We start from the raw sequence: 24,534 nt of genomic DNA, 5'->3' as shown, positions 1-24,534 counted from the left end.
AATTCGTTTTTGATTTTGAAGAATTAAAGTTTGAAGAGAGAAAGAATGATACGGTCATATTTCCTTTCAGTAAAAGAACCTGCAAGGCTGTGGTTGCTGGTTGCTTAACTTTTTGTTTCTGTTATTTCTAAACAGGAAATCATGGTGGGCTCTATGTTTCAAGCTGAAATTCCAGCTGGCATTTGCAAATACAAAGAGAATGAAAAAGGTGAGACATAGCAGCACTATTGTCATTGCTTGACTTAAGTTTCTAGTGGGGAAAAATAAAAGACATATTAGACTTAGGTCATGTGTGTGGCAAAACATAACAGCTCCTTCAAATGAAAAATAGAACCACAGTCTCAAACTGTAGTTCGTGTGCTTCACCATCAGAGCTTGAGACTTGGAAACAAAAGATTATATTGCTGGCCTATTGAGCCCTTGTTTTGTAATTTGGTAATTTACAGAAGTTTTCATATCGAATATGTTAATCTCTTCACCTAATACACTATGCTTGTGTGAAATGTAGTAAAGAAATGGTGTTGTTGGTGTTAAAAGAGACAAAATGGCACCAGCAGCTTTCATTTTCACATTTTACAACTCTTCAGTCGTTATTTGAGTACCTCTTATTCTACTTTTTTTTTCCCACTCCCAACCAGAGCGTTTGTCAATGCTTTGTCGGTGTAATTGACTAAGGAAAAGCAGACACAGTTTAAACCCAGCTGTGAGAGATTTTCTTGCTCATTCAGCCCATTACTAAGGGCTTACATTTACGCTGCAGGTCAGTTGGAGACTGCAGCTTTCATATAAGTTAGTTTTTAAGCTAACCAGCAGAAAACTCCATGCCTTCTTACAATCTGTGAATACACTCAGGTGCTGGCAATTGTCTGGCTTCAGGCTGCAGGTTGCTGTAGCCGTGCTGTAGCCTGATCTGGCTGCAAACTGAGAAGGGCAGCGGTCGTGCTGCTGACAGAGCAGGCTGGCAGTGAGGCTGACACGTTTTGTCAGCTCTGGGCTTGGTACCCACAGAAGTTGAAGAGCGTGTAACGTAAAGCCATGTGAGAAGTCAGGAGCTTCCACTGCAAATGGAAAGCAGTAAATGAGAAAATACCTGCTTTTTCCTGTGAGGTTGCTCCTTGCACACTTTTCCTGCCACTGTCTAAAAATAGAGCTTGAATTATGTATTTACCTGAGGTGTGGTAAATTACGCTTTATGGATCACTCACCTGCTCTTACTGGTATTTACTCAGCTCTAAATGGCTTCTGGCCTCCAATAATAAAAAAGATACTGCTGTTTTATGCACTGCTGTAACCTATATAAAACAGTTTTTCATAGTCCTGCACAGCTCTTTGCAGAATGCAGAGCCTACGTCACGGGCAAAACCTGTTGAGGGGGAAAGTTAAATTTTCACCAATGTTCTAGGGTTGTTCCAGTCTTGTATACCAGTGGGGTTTGGTATCTTCTGCCCCTCCTTTTCCTTTCTGCTGTGTTTTAGATTAAATCTTTGACAGGACTCAAGATGGAATATGAATGAAATCTAGAGCTGAAAAGCAAGTGTCTGAAATTATGTCTTTAGTCCTTTTATGTCCATATCCCATCTTTATTGTTCTCTAAGAAGACCGGTCCTCTTGGATCCACTCCCGTAAACAAAAGCACAAAAATGCTAGAACTCTTAAGAATAACCAGCTTGCTTTTCAGAGTATGTTCTGACATGCTGGTGTGAGGACAAACAACCGTGGATGCTGTGCTAAGCTAATTACTGTGGACTGGCTCTCTTGAGGACTGTGCCTGGAGTACAAGTAGCTACTATTAGAGAATTTCAGGTTATGAACAATCTACAGAATTAAACAATGTGTTTTCAGAAGGCTCGGGACTGAAAATCACAGGGTAGCTCTGAAAACCAAAAGGTGCTGAAGCTGCTTTCAGACCTCCTGACGCAGACCTCAGTGAGCATGGCAGTGTGCTGAGCTTGCATCAGTAAGGGTGGCTTGGAACCAGTTCTCAGGTGTCTCCTGAAAAGAGTTGTTGCTTCTAATGGGGTTTGTATCCCAAGATATCTAAAATCCTTTTCTCAAATGGGCAACCAAACATCAGATTAGGACTAGCCTTTGGGAGAAAAAAATAAATCATAGAAAACTGTTGAGGGCTATTCCCAAAGTGTGTGGTATTTGTCAAATGAAAGTGTCTTCCTTCACAAGACACTTAGTTATTTTTCTTACCATTTTGCCTATTTGTATTTCTATTCTGCATTTATTTTCTATTTGTATTCTATTTACTTTAATGTAAAATTAGATTTTTTTCAAGTTGAGACGCACTCAGCCTCCACTCTGACCTTTCCACCGGCCCTTTCTGTGCTCACCGTACCTTCACAGGGGCTTGCTCCTTCTCTCTCTTGTTGAGCAAGAGTTAAAGATGCTCACCAAGCTAATGGAATCAGTGTTTAAATTACTTTCTTGCTGGTTTTTGTACAGTTATCTTTCAGGGAAGACCGGGCCACAGGCAGGTCAGGATGCTTTCCTGATTCTGTTTATCTAATAACTTGAATTTTACTTCATTTTGCTATACTGATATTTTAATCTTGCAAAGCTTGTAGGCTATTCAGTATAAAACTAGGAGGTAATTTAGAGGATATGGCCTTTGTTCATGCTGCTTTCATTAATGTAAGTTTGTGAAAGCTCCCCTGGTCTGAAAGCCCATGCAAAAGCTCTGAAAAGACAGTAGAGATCTGGTAGTATTAAAAATAAATGTTCTTCACCTGAATGTTTTTGTTTTAGAAAGTATTTCTAGGAATTAATAGGAAAGTCCAAGTGAAATTTCCTTGCAAAGTGTCACTTTGATTGCAGAATGTTTGGCATCTGGGCATTAACTGTGATGGAGGAGCCGTGGGCCTCGGTGCTGGCTTTATAAGAGAGAATAAACATCTGCATGGTTGTTTTAGCTCGCTTTTCTTTTTCTTCTGGTTATTTCAGTGTATGAAAACGATGACCAGCTGTTGTGGAATCCTGACTTCTTACCAGAAGATAAAGTGATTGAGTTCCTAAACGAAGCATCAAGGCGTACGGGTGATGAGAAAGGCCTAGATGCAATTCCTGAAGGATCACATATTAAAGACAATGAGCAGGTATATAACAATAATGGGATTTGTAGTTTAATATTACTGAATGAATTATCCCTTTATTTTATTTTAATCCCAATAATTAAAGTTGGGCTTGCAAAAGCTTTATATTCCTTTTGGAAATAGACATGCAATGTGTTTGTTTTTTTTTTTCCTGTCAACAAATATTGAACTGTTAACTTTGGCTTAACCTTGCTTTTTGTATCAATGCATTATTTTATTTATAAATAATCGTGCATAAATGAGTTCTGTTCTTTCAGTTACAGATTTTTTCTAAGCTTCATGAATGTGTGAAGCTAAATGTATAAGAGTCTTTATACAAAAATAAAACATGAATTTTATAAATGTATGCAGTGATGAAAATGTTAAAATACTTCACCTGGGTGTATATCTGGTTGTGTAATTAAGAGAAATGGAAATTGAACGGAGGAAATATGTCTGTGTGCTTTTGTAAATTGCAACACGTTCATTCAAAAAGTTTATTTTTAATCCTCTTTTAATTAGGTCTTAATGATTTACTAAGTATGCTCCTATGGCACAACGTAAATTCAGTGCTATTAAGGATCTTAAATGCACGTCTTTCCATCTTCACAGGCATTGTATGAACTGGTTAAGTGCAATTTTGATACTGAAGAATCATTACGAAGGTTGAGATTTAATGTGAAAGCAGCCAGAGGTGAGCATACACCAAAGCTAGCTTCCTATTGTCGAACTTCCCTTTAATTTGTCACACAGATAGCAGGTTTTGCTGTCAGCAGACTGAGACATTTTATTAGAGCTTGACTGCACGTCAGCATTACGTATCAGTGCTTGCTTAAATGCAGCCTTCAGTGAATGTCTTTTTGTTCTCTGAGAGAATGAAATTAGCAGATGTAGTGTAAACAATTACAGCCCCAAAGACAGCAAGTAAATCAGCCTTCTGTTAACAAAGCTTGATATTTATATTTGTGACTTTAATAACAAGTTAACATGTAAAATGACTTCTCAGCAGCTGAACTGTGCATTTCCTTGGTATTTCATTCTTTGTTCTACACCTCTTCAGTCGTTAAAGTTAATGGAACAAACTTAAAAAATGAGATAACTCAGTTCTAAGTAAGGGACAGCGAGCATCAAAACCTTTTATTTGAAAAGGTATAGCGCTAAAAAGATACTGGTCTTGAGGATCCTTTTGGAGCCTGAAGCATTTGCTGTTTTGGTATTGGTCTTTGTGCTCACGGTAACAGGCAACTAACAAAAGGTTCTTCTTTTAGACAGTTGGCTTCTCCAGAGTTTACTGTGCAAATCACAAGACAAGGGTGATCAAATCAAGATCAGTTTGTTCTCACTCTGTTTTAGTCCTTACTTGTGACCTGAGCAATCAATAAGGCCAAATTGTATTAAGTTCTTAGAACTGTGACTGCACGTTTTTAGGGGTTTATTCTGGCTTCATTGGAGCTAAGATTTCCCACCCGTTTCCCATTTTTTGTGTGAGCTGCGCAGTGTTTTACTTTACCTAACTGGAATTAACATCCTATCATTGCTGGCTCCTGCCAGGGGTAGGGGAAGATCTCATTCCCCACTCCTTTTCCCCTGCTCCTTCCAAAAAAAATACCCAGAACTAGTTTGAGTCCATAGGATGAACATCTACTGACTAGAAGGGAGAATTTTCATTTTTGTAGCAGTACGTGAAATTTCTGGAGGTGGTTCTCATTAGTCAGAAAGTGCTGTAAGAAACTTGAATGCCATATGTTTTCTGTCACTAAATTCTCTTTTACTGGCCATATGCTTTTATGTTAAGTGTTTTCTTTATCTCATTCCTTTAGAAGAATTATCTGTTTGGACAGAAGAAGAATGCAGGAACTTTGAGCAAGGGCTGAAAGCGTATGGCAAGGATTTTCATGTGATTCAGGCAAATAAGGTAAACACTGCTTTTAAATGTAGTTCTTACTTCTTGTTTTTTAAGAAATGTGAATAAGTTCTTGTGCTCAATTTCCTTCACAAATCAATATATTTACTTCTTCTCATTCTGACTACGCTGGTAGTCAAGCTGCTTTGTCAAAGTCCAGAATCCTCTGTGACTGTGAACCCTAGGTTCAGGGAAGTGCAGAAGTCTTTGTGCGTACATACAGGAAGGGTCTACAGCCCTGCAGTCTTATTCTGGTCTTGAATAGAGTGGGGAAACAGACAGGGATATTTCTCCTGAAGGTTTGCTCGCAGCGCCTTGAGATGGCATCAGTATTACTACAAAGTGTTTTAATTTCTGGGCCTCTGAAATTTTGAGTCAATAGTTTCCACTCTTTCATATGTCTCACAAAGAAGCATTGACTTTGAATTTCACACATTTTGATTTAAATGGTAGCTTTTTGACAAAAAACCTATTTGAAGTCATCAAAATTTTCATGGCACGTATTTCCTAGGTACGAACAAGATCAGTTGGTGAGTGTGTAGCATTTTATTACATGTGGAAGAAATCAGAGCGTTATGATTTCTTTGCGCAGCAGACCCGATTTGGAAAGAAGAAATACAATCTTCATCCTGGTGTAACGTAAGATGTGCATTATTCTTATGTGCTTTTACATGCTGGATCTAAATCTTTCTTTTGTACCTCTCTAGTCTGAAATGGAATGGCAATCTAGAGATTCCATAGCCCCAGGTTTCAGCAGGAAAAAAACAGGGTATAAGAAAAGCAAATTGGTGTGTATAATGCAATTGCTAAAGTACGTTTGTTTGGAAGTAGGCCAACAGTTTGTGTTGAACACCTATTTAATTTGGTGCCTTTTCTGTCTAAATGCTTCACAAATGTAACGTTTCTGCAAATATGTGATTTTTTTAAGTACTTGTTTTGCTTTCAATGCATGTTTTGTACAGAGGCATGAGTCACACGTTGTGGTCCATGCTGTGATGGATGCTTGAAGTGCATCGGCTGTAAAGCATTCTGGCCAACACACTGCCCTGCACCAGGGCTTTTTTGGTGGTACATAGCTTCTTCCCATGTTCACTCTGCTAGGCAAGGAGGGAAATGTCTGTGCATGGCTCTTTATTCTCATCCCCCAAATCTGAGCAAGTGAGCCAACCTTATCTTCTGCCCTTCATTCCAATGCTATTATTTTTGTGTCTTGCTCTTTCCACTGCCTTTCTCCAAGTTGTTTTTTTTTTTACAATTATTTTTTTCTCCTAATTTGTTTCTGGCTTGCCTATCCTTCCTTCTTTTAAATATTATTGTTTCTCTAAACATTTTAGAACTGTGTGTTTGACCACCAAAGTGAAATAGCAGTATGACGTTGAGGGTTGCCATCTGTGGCTCCTTTGCTACGTGGACTGTTACAGAGCTGCTGGATTTTCTTCTCAGTTGTCAGGGACAGTCTGTCTGCCCTTCTTCTCCGTCCCCCACACTTTTTTTCCCCATTTTTACCCAAATTGATAGACATTTTTTCTTGCTAATCACTTAAAATATCCTCATTCTTTTGCTGTTGATTGCATATGGTGTTCAATAGTGTTATCAGAAGAAGAGTCATTACGGATTGTGCTTGTCTGTTCTTGAAAGCTTCTGCAGATAGCTGTTGGAATTCAGAGTGCAGTATCAGTTCCAGAATAGCCGTGTGTGAGGGTATGCTGCTTCTGGAGTTAATCCAGACTAAAGCCCTAAATAGAAGGGCTTTACCAACTGGCTGTGTTTGTTTGTATCTGTCAGAAGAGATTTACTATTAGTGACCTAAATTGTGGGACCGTAATAGATTTCAGATATGGGAACGTGTCTTCTGTCTAACTGAAGTTTTTCATTTGCTTTGAACTCTTACCCCTTTCGAGACTGTATACACCCAAAACTTATTTCATAGTGTGCCACCACTGCCGCAGCAAACAGCGAGAGCGTAGTGTGCACCTGCCTTGGAGCAGCACCTTGAAAACCCAGCCCACAGCATCGCAGCATTGTTGATGTTCCTGCTTGTGCGTGATCTTACGGGATGTAGCACAAGCGTGGGCTGAGTTTCTGCAAGCTGGCTGCAGTGGTGGGTCAGCAAATGCTGTGGTCAGTCTGTCTGCACGCGGGCCAGTTAACACAGCTGATCTTAAAGCCCTCAAGTTTGCAGCAGTTGGTGGATTTCAAAGAGATGCAAAGATGTGAATAGGTCACGCGTGCAGTGTGTGCAGTGAATCCTTTTGTACAAACAGAATCAGTCCTTTCAGTAGCGAGGGCAGTGCTGAGTGTGCTGTTTGTGTTGTGCAGAGATTACATGGATCGCCTCCTGGATGAAAGCGAAAGTGCTGCTTCCAGCAGAGCTCCGTCCCCGCCTCCTACCACTTCCAACAGCAGCACCAGCCAGTCGGAAAGAGAAGACGGTGCCACCAGCAGCAGTAACCAGAACGGTGAGTGCCCCGTCCCTCTGAAATCGGGTTGCCAAGTCACAGCAGCGTTGCAGACGACAAGCCAAAAGTTCAGCTTCCCTCACTAAAAACAGCTCTAGTTTAGTTTTCAATATTTTCCAAGGTGTTAGCAGCTTTACCTTAAAAATGCTTTTTTTTAAAAAAAGCTCCATCTTTGCATGGAGCCAGTAACCATGTATTGAAGATAAATCTCAGTAAAACCTTCCTTTTAAACGCACTTTACCTGCTCTTGTCTTCCCCGTGCTGCTGTAGTAGTGTAACCCTAACTTTGTGAGCAGTTCCATGCAGGGTTTTTAAAACCTCAAAAGCGAGGGGCAGCCGTCCTGAAGGAGCTGAAGTAAAAGCTGTAGCAAACAGAGGGAGGGCCTGGGAGCTGAATCAGGTTGTGAAAAGAATAGAAACTACAGAGACTGTCCAGGTGAGGGCAATCCACCTGCAGCTTGTGCTGTTGTGGGTTTCAGGGACCTTTTCTTAGCTGCTGATGCTTCTGAGGGCTTCCATAAACTGTCATGATATATCTGTCTGTATGCTAATAAACCACTTGTTCATCGCACAGTGGGGACACAAAGAGCAGTATTGGCGTTTTAGTTCAGTGGGAGTAGTTAGGCTGCTGTTTTATCGACCTGTCACAATTTTTCCTGTTCTACTTAACGCTTCTACTCTCTTTATGATATGTCTCTACCGCAGGGGTGTCTGCTAACGGGCCAGGCGAGGTACCAAATAAAGATGAAGCAAAAATGGAAGGATTGCATGTAAATGGACCTACCAGTGGCAAGAAAACACCTCACACAGATCTGGATACAAATGGGTATGAAACTGAAAACCTTTCCATTGACCCAAAACTTGCTCATTCAACTTCAAGAAATGAAAATGATTTTGAAGAAAAAAGTGAAAGACCTCTAAAAAGAAGAAGAATTAACAGCAATGGAAAAGAGAGTCCTGGTTCATCAGAGTTCTTCCAAGAAGCAAACTCACATGGGAAGCTTGAAGAACTAGAATCTTTGGATGACTGAATATTAAGAGCTGATTTTATTCCTTGGAGTAAATTTTGGGTGTCTAAAATTTTCAGGGTTGATGGGTTACCTTACAAAATCCAGTTCTGTAAAACAATCTGCTGAGATTTTCCTTATACCTTCTAGTTGGCTCTTAAGATCTGATTATTTGTTTCTGTCAGTGCTGAAAAGCAGTAGGAGGATATTCTGTTTCTCAGAGCTGCCAGCTGTAGTTCTGGGAACACTTAAGGCGCTTCAAAATGTTTGAGAGACAAATCAGTGATTCTCTGAAAAAATGCTTCCAGCCTAGTACGTTAAAGAAAATTAATTCTGTGTATATACACTATTTAAGCATTGTACAAGTGAACAAAGCATCCTATTTGTTGAAGCAGGGGGCTGGTTTAAATTTCTGATTGTTGTGGGGAGTTCCAATGAAATAGCGAATTCCGAGGCACGCATCAGAGCAGGCACAGAGACTCGTTCTAGAGAGGAAAAACGTGTCACCCCATTGCTAAGGAACCCTTATGAATCCTGAAAGTTATGAGCACAACTATTTTTATATATAGAAGTTTTAAAAGGTAATAACTAAACCAGGTCAGGTTTGTATATGTAAAATTGTTGACATCAATGATGTCTTTCCATATTCTTATCTGGGCTAAAGAAATACATTCTGTATTTTTCCAGATTTCTTTGTAGCCTTTGAAAGATTTTTACAGTACTTATGTCTTGATTGAACTGTCCTTTCTTAAAACAAAAGCTTGTATAATTTTCTTAACTTGTACAGTTGGTAAACTTTTATGAGAGAATTGATATCCTGAGTCTAATGTCAGCTTCATTTTATTTTGCTGAACTCTTTTCTTAGAAAAAAAGAAAAAAAAAAAGAAAAAAAAGACAAACCAAACCAATTGACCTAGAAAAAAAACGAATGCTTATCAGTTACCAACATGTTATTTTCTTCTCAAAAAAAAAAAACAAACAGTAAATCATTAACATCAAGAATGGTTAGAAGTCCTTTGATTTTTGAAAAGATTATTTTTCTTGTTTTATGACAAATAGTGATGCTAAGAATTTGTTAAGCATGATGCTTGCGTTGCACAAATTTTCTTGCTTTCATTTACATTTTCTCATTTTATTTTGAGCTCAGATAAATTTCATGGCAGCCAAATGCTTAAGTTTACTAAACCTTGTTCACCAGGGTCGGGTTTTAGATTATTCATTGATCTATTTTCAGTATATCTCTCATCATCTACATTTCACCGAGCACAGGAAGGACACGAAATGGGTCAAGTGATTCTGGCTGTACCGGTTAGAAATGGCTGTGCAGCTGGTAACCTGCTGCCTGATCTTGAATTTCTGAATACTGATGGACCTTACGTGGATGGATAGGTCAGTGGGAGCAGAAACATCACCCAGAAATACTCGGTACAGTATATACACATAAATACGTCTGCTATGTAGAGTCACGTATGTAAGAAGTGAGAGTAGGTATGGGTAACTCTTTAAAGATTAACGTGCTAGAAACTAAAATTGTTTGTGTGTGTGTGTGGAGCGGGGCGATGCTCCCCTTCCCACTAGCACAAGTAGGGCTTACATCCATGAAATAGAAAGATGTTTAATACCAGTGGGTTTTTAAAACCTTTTTTTTTTTTTTTGAGCCACAGCTACACGTTCTACTGAAGTAAAAATAGGAAAAATTGTTCATTTGTATAATTTATAATCGTGTCTCCTCCTCCTCCTCCTGTGGCTTACAAGTGTGCTGTTGATTTTTAATTGGTTTTTACCTAAATGGTCTTAAAATGTATGTCTTCACGATTCCAGTTTTAAATGTAGGGTCCTATGGCTTGAAACTGATGTATCAACCTGAAAAAAAATCTGCTAAAGGTTTTGTTTCGTTTTGTTCTTCAACTACATGTACTTGGACGTCATGGTCATTAACGAGCCAAATTCCCTGGATCCAGATTAGCTTCATCAACGTGGTTAGATCCTGGACTGCGTTCACCTGCTGTTCCCAGAAGTGTTTGGACTGATGTTCTGACTGGTTCAGCTGTCGTGCGAAGTTGACACCTACCGACCTTAGGCAGTAATTGATGTTGAGAGGCACGTGGGTAAGGATTGGTAATGCACGGCCTTGCCTTAATCACTTGATTAAGCAAGCTGTTGCTGCTGATTTGTGATCCGTTTCACTAACGGAGCCCCAAACTATCACAGCCTTGTCTCAGAGGTGGGCTTGAGACGGTTTCCAACCGGAGGGCAGTGCGGCGCTTCCAAGTCTTTGCAGCTAGAGTCCTTTTTTCAATTTTATCGTTACGCGTTTTTGTTTGCAAGTTGGAGATACTTCCAAAAATTTACAGGAAAGTTTATAAGTGAATTGTCTCAGGCTTGTGTGTGAAATACAGCACTGTGTATATTTTCAGGAATGTTGCTTTGTTTTTTTTAATCTTACTTTTTTTCTGGTGATACCTAGAAGAGACCTGACATTCCGTAATCGACACCTATGTAATGCTCAGCTAGACTTTTAAGACTATTTAATTATAATTTACAGTTTGTTCATGCTGGTGTTTTATACAATACTTTGTTCATGTTCTTCAAAACGCAGCCACTATAACTTGATAAGTCATTGCACTACTAAAGCTATTTAAAAATCTAGGAGTTTAGTAACTTTGATTTTGTGTAGAAAGCATTCAGTACACCTTGGAGCCCAGAAACGTTTGGACTTTTTTCAGTTTCCAGCTGGCATTGACGAGGTGGAGCTTGCAGTGCCACCTGGGTATGTTTTTTAAGCACTACCATGCTGTGTTCAGCTGGATGGGGGTGGTCTGGCTTTCACTGAGTGCTTTGTGACTGCAGCCTGAGCTGAAAGCAGCTCCAGTTCAACTGAGTAAATCCTTGTTGGGCTTTCCAAAGGCTATTTAAAGTGATGTTAAAGCCACCAACCACAGACACACGGAATTTACGAATTAGTTTTTATACAGTTTGTCACACATAGTAATTTTGCACTGTTAGTAACTCCCTTGTCTTATCCCTGTTCCCTGTCTGCAATTCTGAAAAAGCTTATTAAACTATTTTTTTAAACACACTGTCTGCATACAGAATTCCTGAGTGGTTGGATCAGAGGGGGGCAGAGTTTCTGCTTCTGGCTGCCCTGCAGCCCCGTGCCTGCTGTCGGAGCGTGCCAGTAACTGACTACGTCAGCACAACTTGCCGAAACCCATCCTTGTAGGTGAACACATCAGCCTTTGACTCCCATACACGCTCTGGGCCCCTTCCCCTGATGAATTTCATCTTGGGGCCACAGCCTGGTGCTGGGTGTTGCTGTGTGCACCCACCTGGCTCAGCTCCAGCCTCCCGTGCTTGCCACTGGAGGGAGTGAGGGGCCAGCCCCCAGAGCCACATACAGCAGGGACAAGGTCCAAGGAAGGTCATCGGTTTATTGGAAGCTGGTACAAAAATACAGAGGCACATAAAATCCTTTTTTTGCTATCATTACTGACTGACATATAAAGCCTGCCATACATTCAAATAAAAAGGTCACCCTTTTAATCACTAAAATGGTGAATTTTGTAAATAGATTCTGTATAGAAAACAATTTAGTAGATTAATAGCATAGAAAATACTGTTGTAGGAACTCTTGGCTTGCCCAGTGTATACAATACCATCCAGACCTGGCACTGAAGTGTGCACGTTTACAAACAAAATAAGCTTTAAAAACATTTTAACCGTTTGGACAATAAATCTAACCAGTAGATTCAGAAATAAACCAAAAAAAGCTCTCAACAGAACCAACATCCTGACTGCAAATGCCTCAGCACAGCAAAGATACAAAGCAAACCTGGGGGGGGAAATAAAAACGTGACTTACGAGCGAGTGCTCAAGGAAGTGCCACGAGTACCTGCGCTGCCCTGCGCCCCTGCCAGCCCACCAAACGAGCAGCTCAGCAGCAGGTTGCAAAGCCGAGGGTTTAACAAAACCCAGGAAGCTATAAAAAAAGGATTGGGGGATGTCTTGAAGCAGCTGCTGGGTGGCAGCCCCCCTCTGTCCCCACCGGTCTCACTCGCACGGATGAGCCCACTCGAGGCAGCTTCTCTGAGCACCGGTTCTGTTTTTAGCAGTTACCTTCCAGAAACAAAACGCATTGCCCACGGCGCTTGGTCTCCTACTTACCAAAGGAAAGCCTACAAAAACTCACTAATACACAGTTTTACTAAAAAAAAATTTTTTTTCAAAATTATAAAGAATCGTTTTTTTTAAAACCAAAAGACAATCTGAGGACAGACCTAGAAAGAAGTGCTGTATAAGACAACCTTTAAAAACCTGTCAACGCTGCTGGGCGTACTAAAAACCCCATCCTGTCACCACGCCACGGCCGGCAGGTGATGGCCCAGCACGGCACGGAGCCGAGGGCCACCAGCCCTCGAGGCCAACTGGTGAGGGTGGCACTGGCCGTCGAGGACCATCCGACACCACGTTTGCAGCTCGTGTACCTTCCCCAGGTGCTGACGAGTCCTCTGCAGTCCAAACCCTTGCACCGCCTGCGCAAGCCTCTCCTGCCAAGTCTCAGCGTGATTAAAACCCCGGGATTTCCTCCCAATCAATCAGCCTCAATCAGACGAATCCTTACACGTGCAGTCATTTCTCTTCCCCATGATTTTTGAAGGCAGCAATCTGCATTGTGCAAATTAAAGAGCATCAACATTCCCCTGCAGCAGGCACCGCTGATTCCTTGCCGTACTCTGCCAGTGATCAGCTCAGCAGGAACACTTTGCTTTCAGGTGAAGCATTCCCCTGGTCACACAGAGCTTTTTCCTTTAATATCCATCTTGATGCCAGCTTCGGACTGCTTGCTCAGTTGCTCCTCTGTGAAGGTGATGTAGGAATACACCAGGCTTCCAGCAATACTGCAAAAAAAAGGTTGGGAGAAAGGCGTGAAGCGAGGCACGTGGCTGAGGTCCACCAGACCCTGTAACCCCACCACCAAGGCAGATGTTTTGCAGTAGATGAACACACCCCAGTGCTGAAAATGCTTCTCCAAAAGCTGTCCTGAAATAGCAGGTGAAATAAAGCAAATATTTCTCTTGCTACCTTAATTGCACACAGCAGCTGCTCTGCGCCATGCCACGAATGGCACCGAGCTCCTGTGCTGCCAGGCAGCGAGAGGCAGGGGAAAGGACACCCACGTGCTCTGCCAGCAGGGTAGGTCCAAAAATTAAAGCACGACCCATCCAGGCCAACAGCGCTGTTCCAGCAGCACAGCAAGGCACAGAGGAGCCTTTCCACCCCCTGCCAGCTCCAGGCAGGGAGCTATTTTCCTCCACACGGTGTCATCATAAGCAAACCTGGTCTTCCTCACTTTTTTTTTTATTATTATTTTTTCTACTTTCCTTAAAATCAGCAGCTAACCCCACGTCAAAGCTACGCTGGTGAACGCATCATCCCCCGTTCACAGCCCGGGTAATCGCGGGGCCGAGACTTGTCCCGGCTCACAGACAGACGTGGCTCCTCTCCTTCCTGCCTGGATCAGCTGGAAACCACAACTATGCAAAGAGTCCAACCCAAAGTCTTTTTGAGACAAGTGCCTCACTGGTCAAACCGTCTCAGCTTCGCAGCGACTTTCATTTGCAAGGCGTAAATATTCGCAACCCCCCCGTTCTTACCTGATATTTAGACCAATGAAGTTTGTCCATGTAAAAATATAGTCTCCTCCGAAAAACATCCCAATATAGGTTATTAAAATATTCTGCAAAGGAACAAGACGTCAAGAACAAGAGTGAGTGTCTGCATAACCTGAGCCAAGTGTACGCTCTGGTTTTTAAAACGAGGTGGAAACAGGAAAGCCTGGCTGTGGGCAGTGGGAAATATGCGAGCGCTGGTAATCCGGGATTAAAAGCAGTCAGGTTTAGGGCTGCTGGATGAATGGAGGCTTTGATTCCTCCGGCAGCAGTGCAGAGCAGCACGGCACACGGGTGCAGCAACGTGGCACAGCACACGGGTGCGGGGCAATGCCAGTCCTGGCCCCCGCTGCCCGCAGATCTGCCCCCGCTCCGACCCCAGCCCTGCAGGACGGGCAGCTCATCCGTGGCAGAAAAAAACCAGGAAACCCCCCGGGAGCACCCATCTGTTTTTATAGCCAGCTTGTTCCGCCCCAGGACGAGGTGACCCAGAAGATTTGGCTCTTTCTGGGCGTTTTGCACTTCATTAGCCCAGGACAAGCTATGCCAGAGCTGTCCCTGCACAGCTGCTGGCAGCAAGCGCTGTGCAAACACACCCAGACGGCCTCGAGGCATGACACCAGCACGTCCCCGTGTCCCCCTGCTGCTCCCTGAGGTGCTGCTCCACCTCTGACAGTCCCGTGGCACCAGCACCGTGCCTCTGCGAGCCCGAGCAGCAGCCAGCGGGAATTACTGCAGCACTCACCTTAATGCAGCCAACTATTGTAGTTGTAAGAGCGGAATTATACTGAGTGCAAAGAACCGTGGAGTACATCAGAATAAACCTGCGGGAGGAACAGACAGCGGTCAGGCTCCGGGGTGCGCTCAGAGCACGGCAATTCAGCTTCTTGCCCTGCACCCCCTGCTCTAGAATGTATTTGTGCTGCTGGGTTTTTGGTGAAAAAAAAAAAAAAAAAACAAACTTCTATCCACCTTAGCTTTCAATAGTATCGTCTCTATCAGGACTGAAGATATTTTTTAACCCAGAATTACTCAGTCGACGGAAATTCACCATTTCTGTGCCCCCCAGCCCGGGAGCCCCGGTGCGGTCCCGGTGCCCCCTCCAGCCCCACACACACCCCGGGAGCACGGCAGGGAGCAGCCTTACCCCATCACGCACGACAGCATGAACTGCACGACGAAGAACACATCTGTCCAGCCCTTGTACTCCATCGCCTGCAAAGAAACAAGAGGAGGAGGGATGGTAATTCACTGCAAGACGAGCCCCAGCCCCAGCTTTCACACCACAGCAGCAGAAGAGCCGCCCCAGGGGAATATTTTGCATCAACATCGCCCCGATGCATGGGGTCAGCGCATGCCCAAGCACAGCCCTCCTGGAAAAAGGGCTCCGTGGTGTCACGGGAGCTGAGCGGAGCAGGAGGCACCTCCCAGGAGGGTGCTGGGATCACTTTGCCATGAGAGCAGTGCTCAGCACCCAGCCCTTGCCCCAGAAATCCCGACCATTTACAGCTGCACTCCCGGACCTTTGGCCACGAGATCACGCAGAGACCTTGTGTAGGTGCTGGGAGAGGCAGCAGGCAGCTCAGGAAGGCTGGCCGTGAAACACCTCGCTCCTCGCCCAAAGCAGGAGCTGGGAGACACGAAGCTGACCCAAAAACACGTCCCCGGGGCACAGGAGGCTGATGGTGACCCTGGCTGCCAGCAGGACATGGGCTCTGCTCCACCTGCAGCCCTGCACGGTCCCGGTTTTAATCTCCTTGTTTGCTGACAGATTTCTTAATTACACCCGGCCCTGCCAGGCCCAGCAGGGTGAGAAACTGCTGCTGCTGCTGCCGGCCAGGTCCCACGGCCGTGCAGGAGGCAGGGGAGCAGCTCCTGAGCCCACCACGGGCAGCTGCCGGCGCTCACAGCGGCGCTGTTCATCGCAGGAGCCCCGACAGAGCACGGCTTTGTGCGCCCCGACCGCCGGGAGTTTATTCAGGGGGAAGGGAAAATAAAAAAATAAAAAAAACAGCGAGGAGATTTCAACTGAGGCCGAACAGAGGCTGCACAGTGCACACACGGCAGCGTTTTCTCCTCGCTGCCAGCTCCTGGTTATCAAGGAGCACTTTATCCCTGCTGGCTCCACAGCCCTGCCCCTCGCTCACTGCTGCTCCTCGTCCCCGCAGCTCTCGCCAGGCTCATCAGCACGGCACTGGGCTCCCAGAGAAGAGCCACCGGCCTTCCCCAAGGGTGACTGGCTGTGAATTGGTGTGATGATAACACGACACACAGCTCGGGGACACAGACCCGCAGGAAAACCAAAATCCCCAGGGATGAGGCAGCAACGGAGGCAGGATCGCCTTGGAGTGGTTCAATGTAGCTGCTACAGGAAGGGGGGAGGACTGCAAAGCCTGAAGAATCCCATTTATACTAAAAATACTCCACTTCTTTGTTTTAGCTAATATTTGGTTTCACTTATTGCTCCTGTTACTTCCCCATTCCTGCACCATTACAAGAACGCTCAGATGAGGCAACTCTGTGGATTTTAAGTCAAACATAAGACTTGCAGTTTCTTTCTACTTCGGCAGTTTCCCCTCTCTACCCCAAAAGCTGGCCTCAAACCACTCTTTGCCCTAAACTCACCCACCAGAGGCCACGTAGCATCTTAGCTACAAGCCCGGGTAGCGAGCTATACCTCCCAGCTCCACGTTTGGGGTATTTGCTGTTATGCAAAGAGGCCGAGCTGCAGAGAAGTGCACTACAATGAACACCGAGATGCTTTTCTGAGCAAATCTTGCCCACGAGGCATGGTGCCACCACAGATTTTGCTTTTTGGGGCCAGGAACCCTACCTTCTGCGCATCTCCGGTGAAGTAGGCAATGGTGAGGGTGGGGAGGATCATGAACAGCGCGTTGTAGTAGAGCAGGCCGTATTTCCCCAGCTCCTAGGAATTGGAGAAATCCGAATCCTTAAGCTGGCTCCACGCAGGACCACAAAAGCTCGTCCCCCACGGGTGACACACGCCCGGTGCCAGCCCCCCCCTGGTGCCACCCCCACAGTTCAGCCCCGTGCAGCACGGCCAGAGGCCAGCCTACCTTGGAATCCAGCTTCTGCTTGACGTAGGCACCGTTTGCAGCTGTTAAGGCATCGTTAACGAGGATAAAAATATACCCTTCCAGGTCAAACGCCAGGTCAGCGCTGGGAAAAGGTAAAAGATAAAAGGTAAAAGATAAAAGTTTGGGGTTTTGAGCCGCACAGAGCGCGCCGCTTGTGGGATTTCTGACAGCTTCTGCTCTGCTGGCAGCCGTCAGAAAGAGTTATCCGTGGGATTTGAGTCCTGAAACATTCCTTCCGACCCTACAGCATGTCTGAAGGGGAAGAGGAAAGGTCACGGTGTGCTCCCCGTGCCAGGCCCTAACGGGGTGCAGCTCCCACCCCAGGCAGCTGACACCTCCGTGGGGCACCGCGGCTCCTTTCCTAGCAGCACGGAGCACGCTGCCAAGGATTTCACCACGGAAGGTGAACAAAATGTGTGGTTTTTTGTTGAGTGCTCGGGCCGGACAGCACAGTTATGGGGCTGCCGGACACCGAGCAGAGCCTCGCAAGGGGAAGCTGTGGGAGCAGCAAACAGGGGGCTCACCTCGCAGCCACAAAAGCGCCGATGATCATGGCAAACACCGTCATCTGGATGCCCCAGGAGAACTTCTTCCTGGAAAGAAAGGGATGAGGACGCCCTGATCGGTAACAGGCAGGGAAAATCCTCGTTAAAGCACCCAAAAGGAGCGGCACCGGGCGGGGGAACCGAACCCAAGGAGCTCCAAGCTAACCAGGAGGTGCACGAGCAGCAAGACAGACCAAAAACCTGATGATTTTGAAGGGTTTTACTACTATTATGTGAAAAAAGCTGGCATGGACAAGGTGCACACGCACTTGGGGAACATCACAGCCCTGCACAGGGCTCGGGGGCACTGCTTTGGGGTCCCCCACAGGTCGGGGCAGGAGGCAGCGAGGTGCTGCAGCTCCGTGCCCGTTTCCTCCTCCCACCCACGCTCCCAAAAGCCAGCCCGGAAGCACCAGAGGTGGCTTGGGGCCTTCCAGCACCTCCAGCCACCCCAAAAACCCACCCCAAAGCGGCCGAAAAGACTCACTTGAGCAGGAAGCCCTCGGCGAACATGGTGAAGAGGATGGAGAAGCGGCGCAGCACCGTGAACATCGGCAGGCTGCAGGGGAAGGTCGGGCAGTGAGAGGGGCACGAAGAGCCCGCGCTGCTCCCACCCGAGCTGCCCACCCTCCACAAAAGCCCCCAACCCCTTTGGGGGACACGGGAGCTGCCCCCCAGCAGCCCCACACGAGCGAGGATACGGCCCGGGAGGAGGGGAGCGTCCGTACTTCAGCTTCTTGGTGCTGAACAGCCCCGTGATCTGGTTCCCGAAGTACAGGAGAGGTAGAGGAAATGTCTGGAAAATTAAAAATAAAACAGGGAGGGGGGGGAAAACAGGGTGAGTAAGGGGCTGGGGGGCTGCACCCAGCACGTGGATGCAGCCGGGGATGTTCCCCACACATGGGATCCCCCAAACCCGCGTGGATTGGGGGGCAAGGAGCCCCCAAAAAGGGGTTTTGGGGGTGCTGGCATGTTACCCGGCGGGGTATGTGCCTGTCCAGGTCGGGGAAGCTGAGCACCCGCAGCGCCTTGCCGGCCCACAGCACCGCCACCGTCGCCACCATCTGTGGGATAGGGGATGGGGGGGGTGTCGGGACCCCGGGGGGGGGGTTAAGGGGGGTTTGGGGGGGATATGGGGGGGTAAGGAAGGATTTTGGGGGGGTTATGGGGGTATTGGGGCTGTCAAAGAGGGATTGGGGGGTGTTATGGGAGATGCTAGGGAGGTTAAAGGGGGTTATGGGGGGATTATGGGGGTTATAGGGGTATTGGGGGGGCAAGGGGGTATTGGGGGGGGGTACTGGGGGGGTTAAAGGGAGATTATGGGGGATTATGAGGGGATTGGGGGGGTCAAAGGGGTATTGGGGGGTATTATGGGGGTACTGGGGGGGTTAAAGGGAGATTATGGGGGTTATGGGGCTATCGGGGGGGTTAAGGGGTATTGGGGGGTATTATGGGGGGTACTGGGGGGGTTAAAGGGGGATTATGGGGCTATTGGGGGGGTGAAGGGGCGCTGGGGGGTATTATGGAGGGTACAGGGGGGTCAAGGGGGTATTGGGGGGTGTTATAGGGAGGACTGGGGGGGGTTGAGGAGGGATTGGGGGAGTTATGGGGGTATTGGGGGGAGTCAAGGGGGGGCTGGGGGGTATTGTGGAAGGTACTGGGGGGGTCAAGGGGGTATTGGGGGTATTATGGGGGGTACTGGGGTGGCTAAAGGGGATAAGGGGAGGAGGTTAAGGAGGGACTGGGGGGGTTATGGGGGTACTGGGGGGATTGGGGGTATTATGGGGGTTTCTGGGGGGGGTTAAGGGGGGACTAAGGAGGTGTTGGGGGGGTTATTGGGGGACTGGCAGGGTTGGGGGGGCTTGGGGGGTCTTAGGGTGGGACTGGGGGGGTCAATGGGGGATTAGGGGTTTCGGGGGGGGATTGGGGGGTTACCGGGGGGGCTGTTTAACGGGGCTGCCCCCACTCACCTGCCCCAGCCCCACGCACAGAGAGGACGGGAACCTGCGGGCAGAGCGCGGCCGTCAGTGGGACCCCGACCCCAAAACGGGGCTGGGGGGGGGGGGACACGGACACGGGAGGGGTTGGGGGGGGGGTAAGTGCAGCCGTACCCGTATGCGGTGAGCACGCTCTTGTTGACCACGACGATGAGGAAGGAGCTGAGGCCGTAGAAAGCCGCCGCCAGCAGGCGCAGGCAGAGGGGGGGCCCCGGCGGCAGCGCCATGGCCACGGCCCCGGCCCGGCCCCGGCCCCGCTCCGCATCGCCGCGCGCGGGGGCTCCCCCGGGGGCTCCCCCCCCAGCACCCAGCGCCCGGCGGCTGCGCGCGGGACGCAGCGACATGGCGGGGGGGGGGAGGGGCTAAAGGGGGAGGGGCTTAGAGGGGTGGGGTTAGGGGTGGGGGGAGGGGAAAGGCGGGAAAGGGGGGGAGGGGGAAAGGGGGGGGGACATCATTGCACGGGGAGGTCTTTGCACGGGGGCGTTGCACGGGGATATTGTGCAGGGACATTGTTGCACGGGGATGTTGCAGTATTGCATGGGGACGTCGTTGCACAGGGATATCTTTGCACGGGGACATTGCACGGGGACATTGTGCAGGGATATTATTGCATGTGGACATTGCATAGGGACATTGCATGGGGATATTGTGCAGGGACATCATTGCACAGGGATATCTTTGCACGGGGACATTGCACGTGGATATTGTGCAGGGACATCATTGCACGGGGATGTTGCACGGGGATGTTGCACTACTGCATGGGGACATTGCACGGGGATGTCATTGCACGGGGGCGTTGCATAAGGCCCTTGCACGGGGATATTGTGCAGGGACATCATTGCACAGGAACATCATTGCACGGGGACATTGCACTATTGCATGGGGACATTGCACAGGGATATCATTGCACAGGGGCATTGCAAAAGGATATTACATGGAGACATTGCATGGGGACATTGTGCAGGGACATCATTGCACGGGGACGTTGCACTGTTGCATGGGTACATTGCACAGGGATATCATTGCACACAGGCGTTGCACGGGGACATTGCACGGGACATTGTGCAGGGACACCATTGCACAGGGATATTGCACAGGACATTGCACTATTGCAAGGGGACATTGCACAGGGATATCACTGCACGGGGTCGTTGCACAGGGACATTGCATGGGGACATTGCATAGGGACATTGCATGGGGATATTGTGCAGGGACACCATTGCACGGGGATATTGCATGGAGACATTGCACTATTGCATGGGGACATTGCACAGGGAAATCACTGCACGGGGGCATTGCATGGTGGTCATTGCACAGGAGCATTGTACGGGGACATCATTGCCTGGGGACATTGCATGGGGACATTGCACAGGGATATTGTGCAGGGACATCATTGCACGGGGACATCATTGCATGGGGAAGTTGCACAGGGATATCACTGCACGGGGACGTTGCATAGGGACATTGTGCAGGGACATCATTGCATGGGTACGTTCCACTATTGCATGGGGACATTGCACAGGGGTATCATTGCACGGGGGCATTGCATGGGGACATTGCATGGAGATATCGCATGGGGACATTGCACGAGGGCATTGCACGGGGACATCATTGCACAGGGACATCATTGCACGGGGATATTGTGCAGGGACATTGCGCAGGGGTGTTGCATGTGGGGCATTGCTCAGGGATGTTGCATGGGGACATTGCATGGGGACACCATTGCACCAGGACACTGCACGGTGGGCACTTCACAGGGGGTGTTACACCAGGGGGGCAACCGCACAGAGGTCAGGTGTGGGGGCACAGCACTGCACAGGGAGCCAGGGGGGAATTAGGAGGTGTGGGGGGCATCACACGTGGGGAGGGCACCGGGATATGGCCCGGGCTGGGATCCCTGCATGGCAGCGGGGCACGTGCTTATGGCACGGGTTTGTGTGTCCCCAGGCATGGGGATGGACGGACGGATGGACAGGGAAAGCCAGGCACGCAGCACGGGGGGGCACGGGTGCCCCCAGCAGCCAGCCCTCCCCTCGGAGCCACGCAGGAGATGTTTCTGTGCTGCCACTTCCCAGCTGAAACGTGCGAGAAGCGAGGCTGCTCATCAAATCCGTGCAGCTCCCTGCTTCTGGGGGGTTTCCCCACGAGCGCAGAACGGGGCCGTGGCACCCGGGGCGGGGACAAAGCACAGTAAGGCAGCCTAGAAAGGGGAAAAAGAGATAATAATGATTAAAAAAAAAAGTAGGTTACCTTAGCAGAACTGCCTTGCTCAGTGCTTCGTGCGAAGACGAGACCAAACCCAGCCCCTGACCCGGGCACTGCTGCAGCTCAGCCCCGCTCTGCGCTCACCTCCCCTCGCCCCAATGCCCCCCGGTGCTGCCAGCAGCCTCCTGTACCCGGCCGGCACCAAAAGCCACAGCCACGGAGGTTTTCCTGCCCGCAGCACCCTCCTCCTGCCCATGCCACGCCACGTGCCGGCGCAGCACCACGTGCCACCAGGGCCACGTGCCACCACGTCCCCGCGTCCCCGTGTCCCCACCGCTCCCGGCCGCCCAGCCCTACCTTTCCTTCCTGCCCAACCCAGCCACTAACTCACCAGCACAATTTTAGCATGCCCGGCCAGCGCCGAGCCCCCCGAGGATAACAAGCAGGGAATTAATTAATTAATCCCTTCCAACCTCAATCGTGCCCCCGGGAGCCAGGCAGCAGGGACGTGGGGTGCCGGGGGACACACACGTGCCCTGGGTCCCGGCGGATGTCACTTGTGGGGCGCACGGAGGGCGAGGAAGTGTCTGTGAGATGCAATCGCCTGCGTGTGGGCGGCCGGGAAGGTGACGGCAGCACGGAGGCGTCTGTGGGGCCCCCCCACGTTTCCCTTCCCACTCGATGTGGGGCTGGCGGGTGGCCCCGAAAGGCTGATGGGGTTGGGGGGGGGGAGAAAATCCGGGACACTGTGTGCCGTGCCGTGCCGTGCCGTGCTGTGCCGTGCCCACCCATGAGACGAGAGCCCCCCCATGTCGTTAGATTAATTAATACTCTGCTACGTGACGCCCTGGGCACACCGGGAGCACGCTGGAACAAGACTTCCCATTGCAACCTCGCGGGCCTGCCCGACACGGGCACGTCAGCCCGGACCCAGCTCCGCAGCTGCTGTTTTTTTTGGCACCCCAGGCTGTGCCCTGGCGCTGCCAGCTGGCTGCTGCCGCCCGGCCCCGGCTCCCCGGCCTCCACTTTCCCAAGAAAAACAGGCGGATCAGGCAAATCCCAGCCGCGGGCAGGGGCTGCTGGAGCCGAACAAAGGGCTGCCTTGCCCGGCGGGGGGGAAATCAGTTTCCATAACCTTTACTGGTGCTGCAGAGCTGCGGTATTTCCTGTGGTTGCAGCCTCCAGTGAGGTTAACACCGTCACCCAGATTAACCCTTCGCCTGGGGGGCAGCCTGGGGGGCACAGCAACACCGGGGGGGCACCCGCACCAGTGCCAGGGGACACCCATACTGGTGGCACTGGGGTGCACCCGCACCGGCACCACCACCGCTCCCCCAGGAGGAAGGGTGCAAGGGGTGCTGGTGGGACCTTGAAGGTTTTTGGGTTTAGAAGCAGGAAAAAAAAGGTAAAAAAATAAGTCATTTTGTCAAGTTTGAGCACTGGCAGCCGGGAGGGCAGCACGAGCTGCGCACCACGTCGCACGAAGCCCTGGGAACAAAAAAGCGCTGGGATGCAGCCGGCGCTGCGGGGTGACTAATGGTGCTGTGACAGCTTGAAGACAGAGAGAGAGAGGAAAAAAAAAAAAAAAAACAACCCCGACTGAGTCTGTTCCTTCAGGGGATGCTGGGTTTTCCCATGGACTGACTCAAACTGGAAACTTCTTCGGTAGCAGCAGCAGCAGCAGCAGCAGCTATCTAGGTCAGGGCTGCTCGCAGCCGCTGCTGCTCCTCGCCGCACCCGGCAGCCCCGGCCACAGCGGGCGGCAGCGGGGCCACGCCAGCCCTGCCGGCCCCAGCTCGGGTCCTGAGGATTGGGGAGGTAACGGGGAACTGGGAACGGGGATCGGGGAACAGGGAATGGGAACGGGGAACGGGAGAGACGCCCGGGGCCGGCCCTGGCCTCGGCTGCTGCGTTCGCGTGCCCGTGGCTCCCGGCGTGCTCCGTCGGTAAGGGTCTCGTGGGGCTTGAGTGGCTGGGACAGCTCTTCTCCTCCTCCTTCTCCTCTTTTTCTCCTCTTTCTCCTCTCCTTTCTGTGCTTTTACGTGTATTTATGGGAACCTGCTGGGAGATTTTTTAAGAGGTGAGATCGCAGCCCCGTGTCTGCAGGCAACGGGAGCGCACTCGTTCCTTCTGCTTTGGAGCCTGCAAACGGCCGTAAATCAGGGTAAAAACGCGACCTGCAGGAACCCCCGAGGAGGCAGAGCCCGTGGTCGCGCACTACAGCTGGCAGCTGGGGAGATTTATTGTTTTTTCAGATCTTTTCTCAGGGGTGTGTGTTTGTGAGTGGCGTTAGGCGGCAGGAGGCAGCTGGGGGCTGTCGAGGGCTCTTTGTGGGTCAGGTAGCAAAAGGGCACTGGAAATGGGACTCGCTCTTAGGAACACCTGAACAGTGCTCCCAGCAAGCAGGGCAGCTCCTACCCACACCCGAGCTAGCGGGGGGAGGACTACGAGAGGGTTAGCTGCACTCAGCAGCCTGCTTTGGGTCGATTTCTGCTGTTTTGACACTTTCACCGCGGACTCGGCCGTGTCCCACTTCTGGCACAGCCTGTGCGCGGCTCTTTGTCTTGTGCTGCC

At 49.1% G+C, this 24,534-nt stretch overlaps 2 protein-coding genes across 3 annotated transcripts in view; one reads left to right on the top strand and one right to left on the bottom strand.

The window, feature by feature from the left end:
* The window catches only part of MIER1 (MIER1 transcriptional regulator), a 32,386-nt gene extending 20,656 nt beyond the window's left edge, over nt 1-11,730 (top strand). For both annotated transcript variants that reach the window (XM_084291343.1, XM_084291342.1), the window contains exons 7-13: nt 136-208; nt 2,950-3,101; nt 3,690-3,771; nt 4,898-4,992; nt 5,492-5,619; nt 7,300-7,439; nt 8,145-11,730. In XM_084291343.1, the coding sequence (XP_084147469.1) occupies nt 136-208; nt 2,950-3,101; nt 3,690-3,771; nt 4,898-4,992; nt 5,492-5,619; nt 7,300-7,439; nt 8,145-8,470 (996 nt within the window). In that variant the 3' untranslated portion in view covers nt 8,471-11,730. The remainder of the gene's footprint in view (nt 1-135; nt 209-2,949; nt 3,102-3,689; nt 3,772-4,897; nt 4,993-5,491; nt 5,620-7,299; nt 7,440-8,144) is intronic.
* Nucleotides 11,731-11,863: 133 nt separating this feature from the next.
* On the bottom strand, nt 11,864-20,100 carry SLC35D1 (solute carrier family 35 member D1). The gene is made up of 12 exons (XM_084291344.1): nt 19,870-20,100; nt 19,729-19,762; nt 18,736-18,822; nt 18,487-18,554; nt 18,246-18,317; nt 17,738-17,806; nt 17,193-17,295; nt 16,949-17,041; nt 15,263-15,330; nt 14,861-14,939; nt 14,101-14,183; nt 11,864-13,344 (listed from the first exon to the last, which is right to left on the bottom strand). The coding sequence occupies exons 1-12, from the start codon at nt 20,097-20,099 to the stop codon at nt 13,236-13,238; spliced, it is 1,095 nt and encodes a 364-aa protein (XP_084147470.1). The 5' UTR covers nt 20,100; the 3' UTR covers nt 11,864-13,235.
* Nucleotides 20,101-24,534: the final 4,434 nt, after the last annotated feature.

Source organism: Netta rufina, assembly GCF_964035555.1.
Source record: "Netta rufina genome assembly, chromosome: 8".
Lineage (NCBI taxonomy): Eukaryota > Metazoa > Chordata > Aves > Anseriformes > Anatidae > Netta > Netta rufina.
Note: the sequence above shows the minus strand (reverse complement) of the source record. Positions and strands in the feature narration are given on the sequence as shown.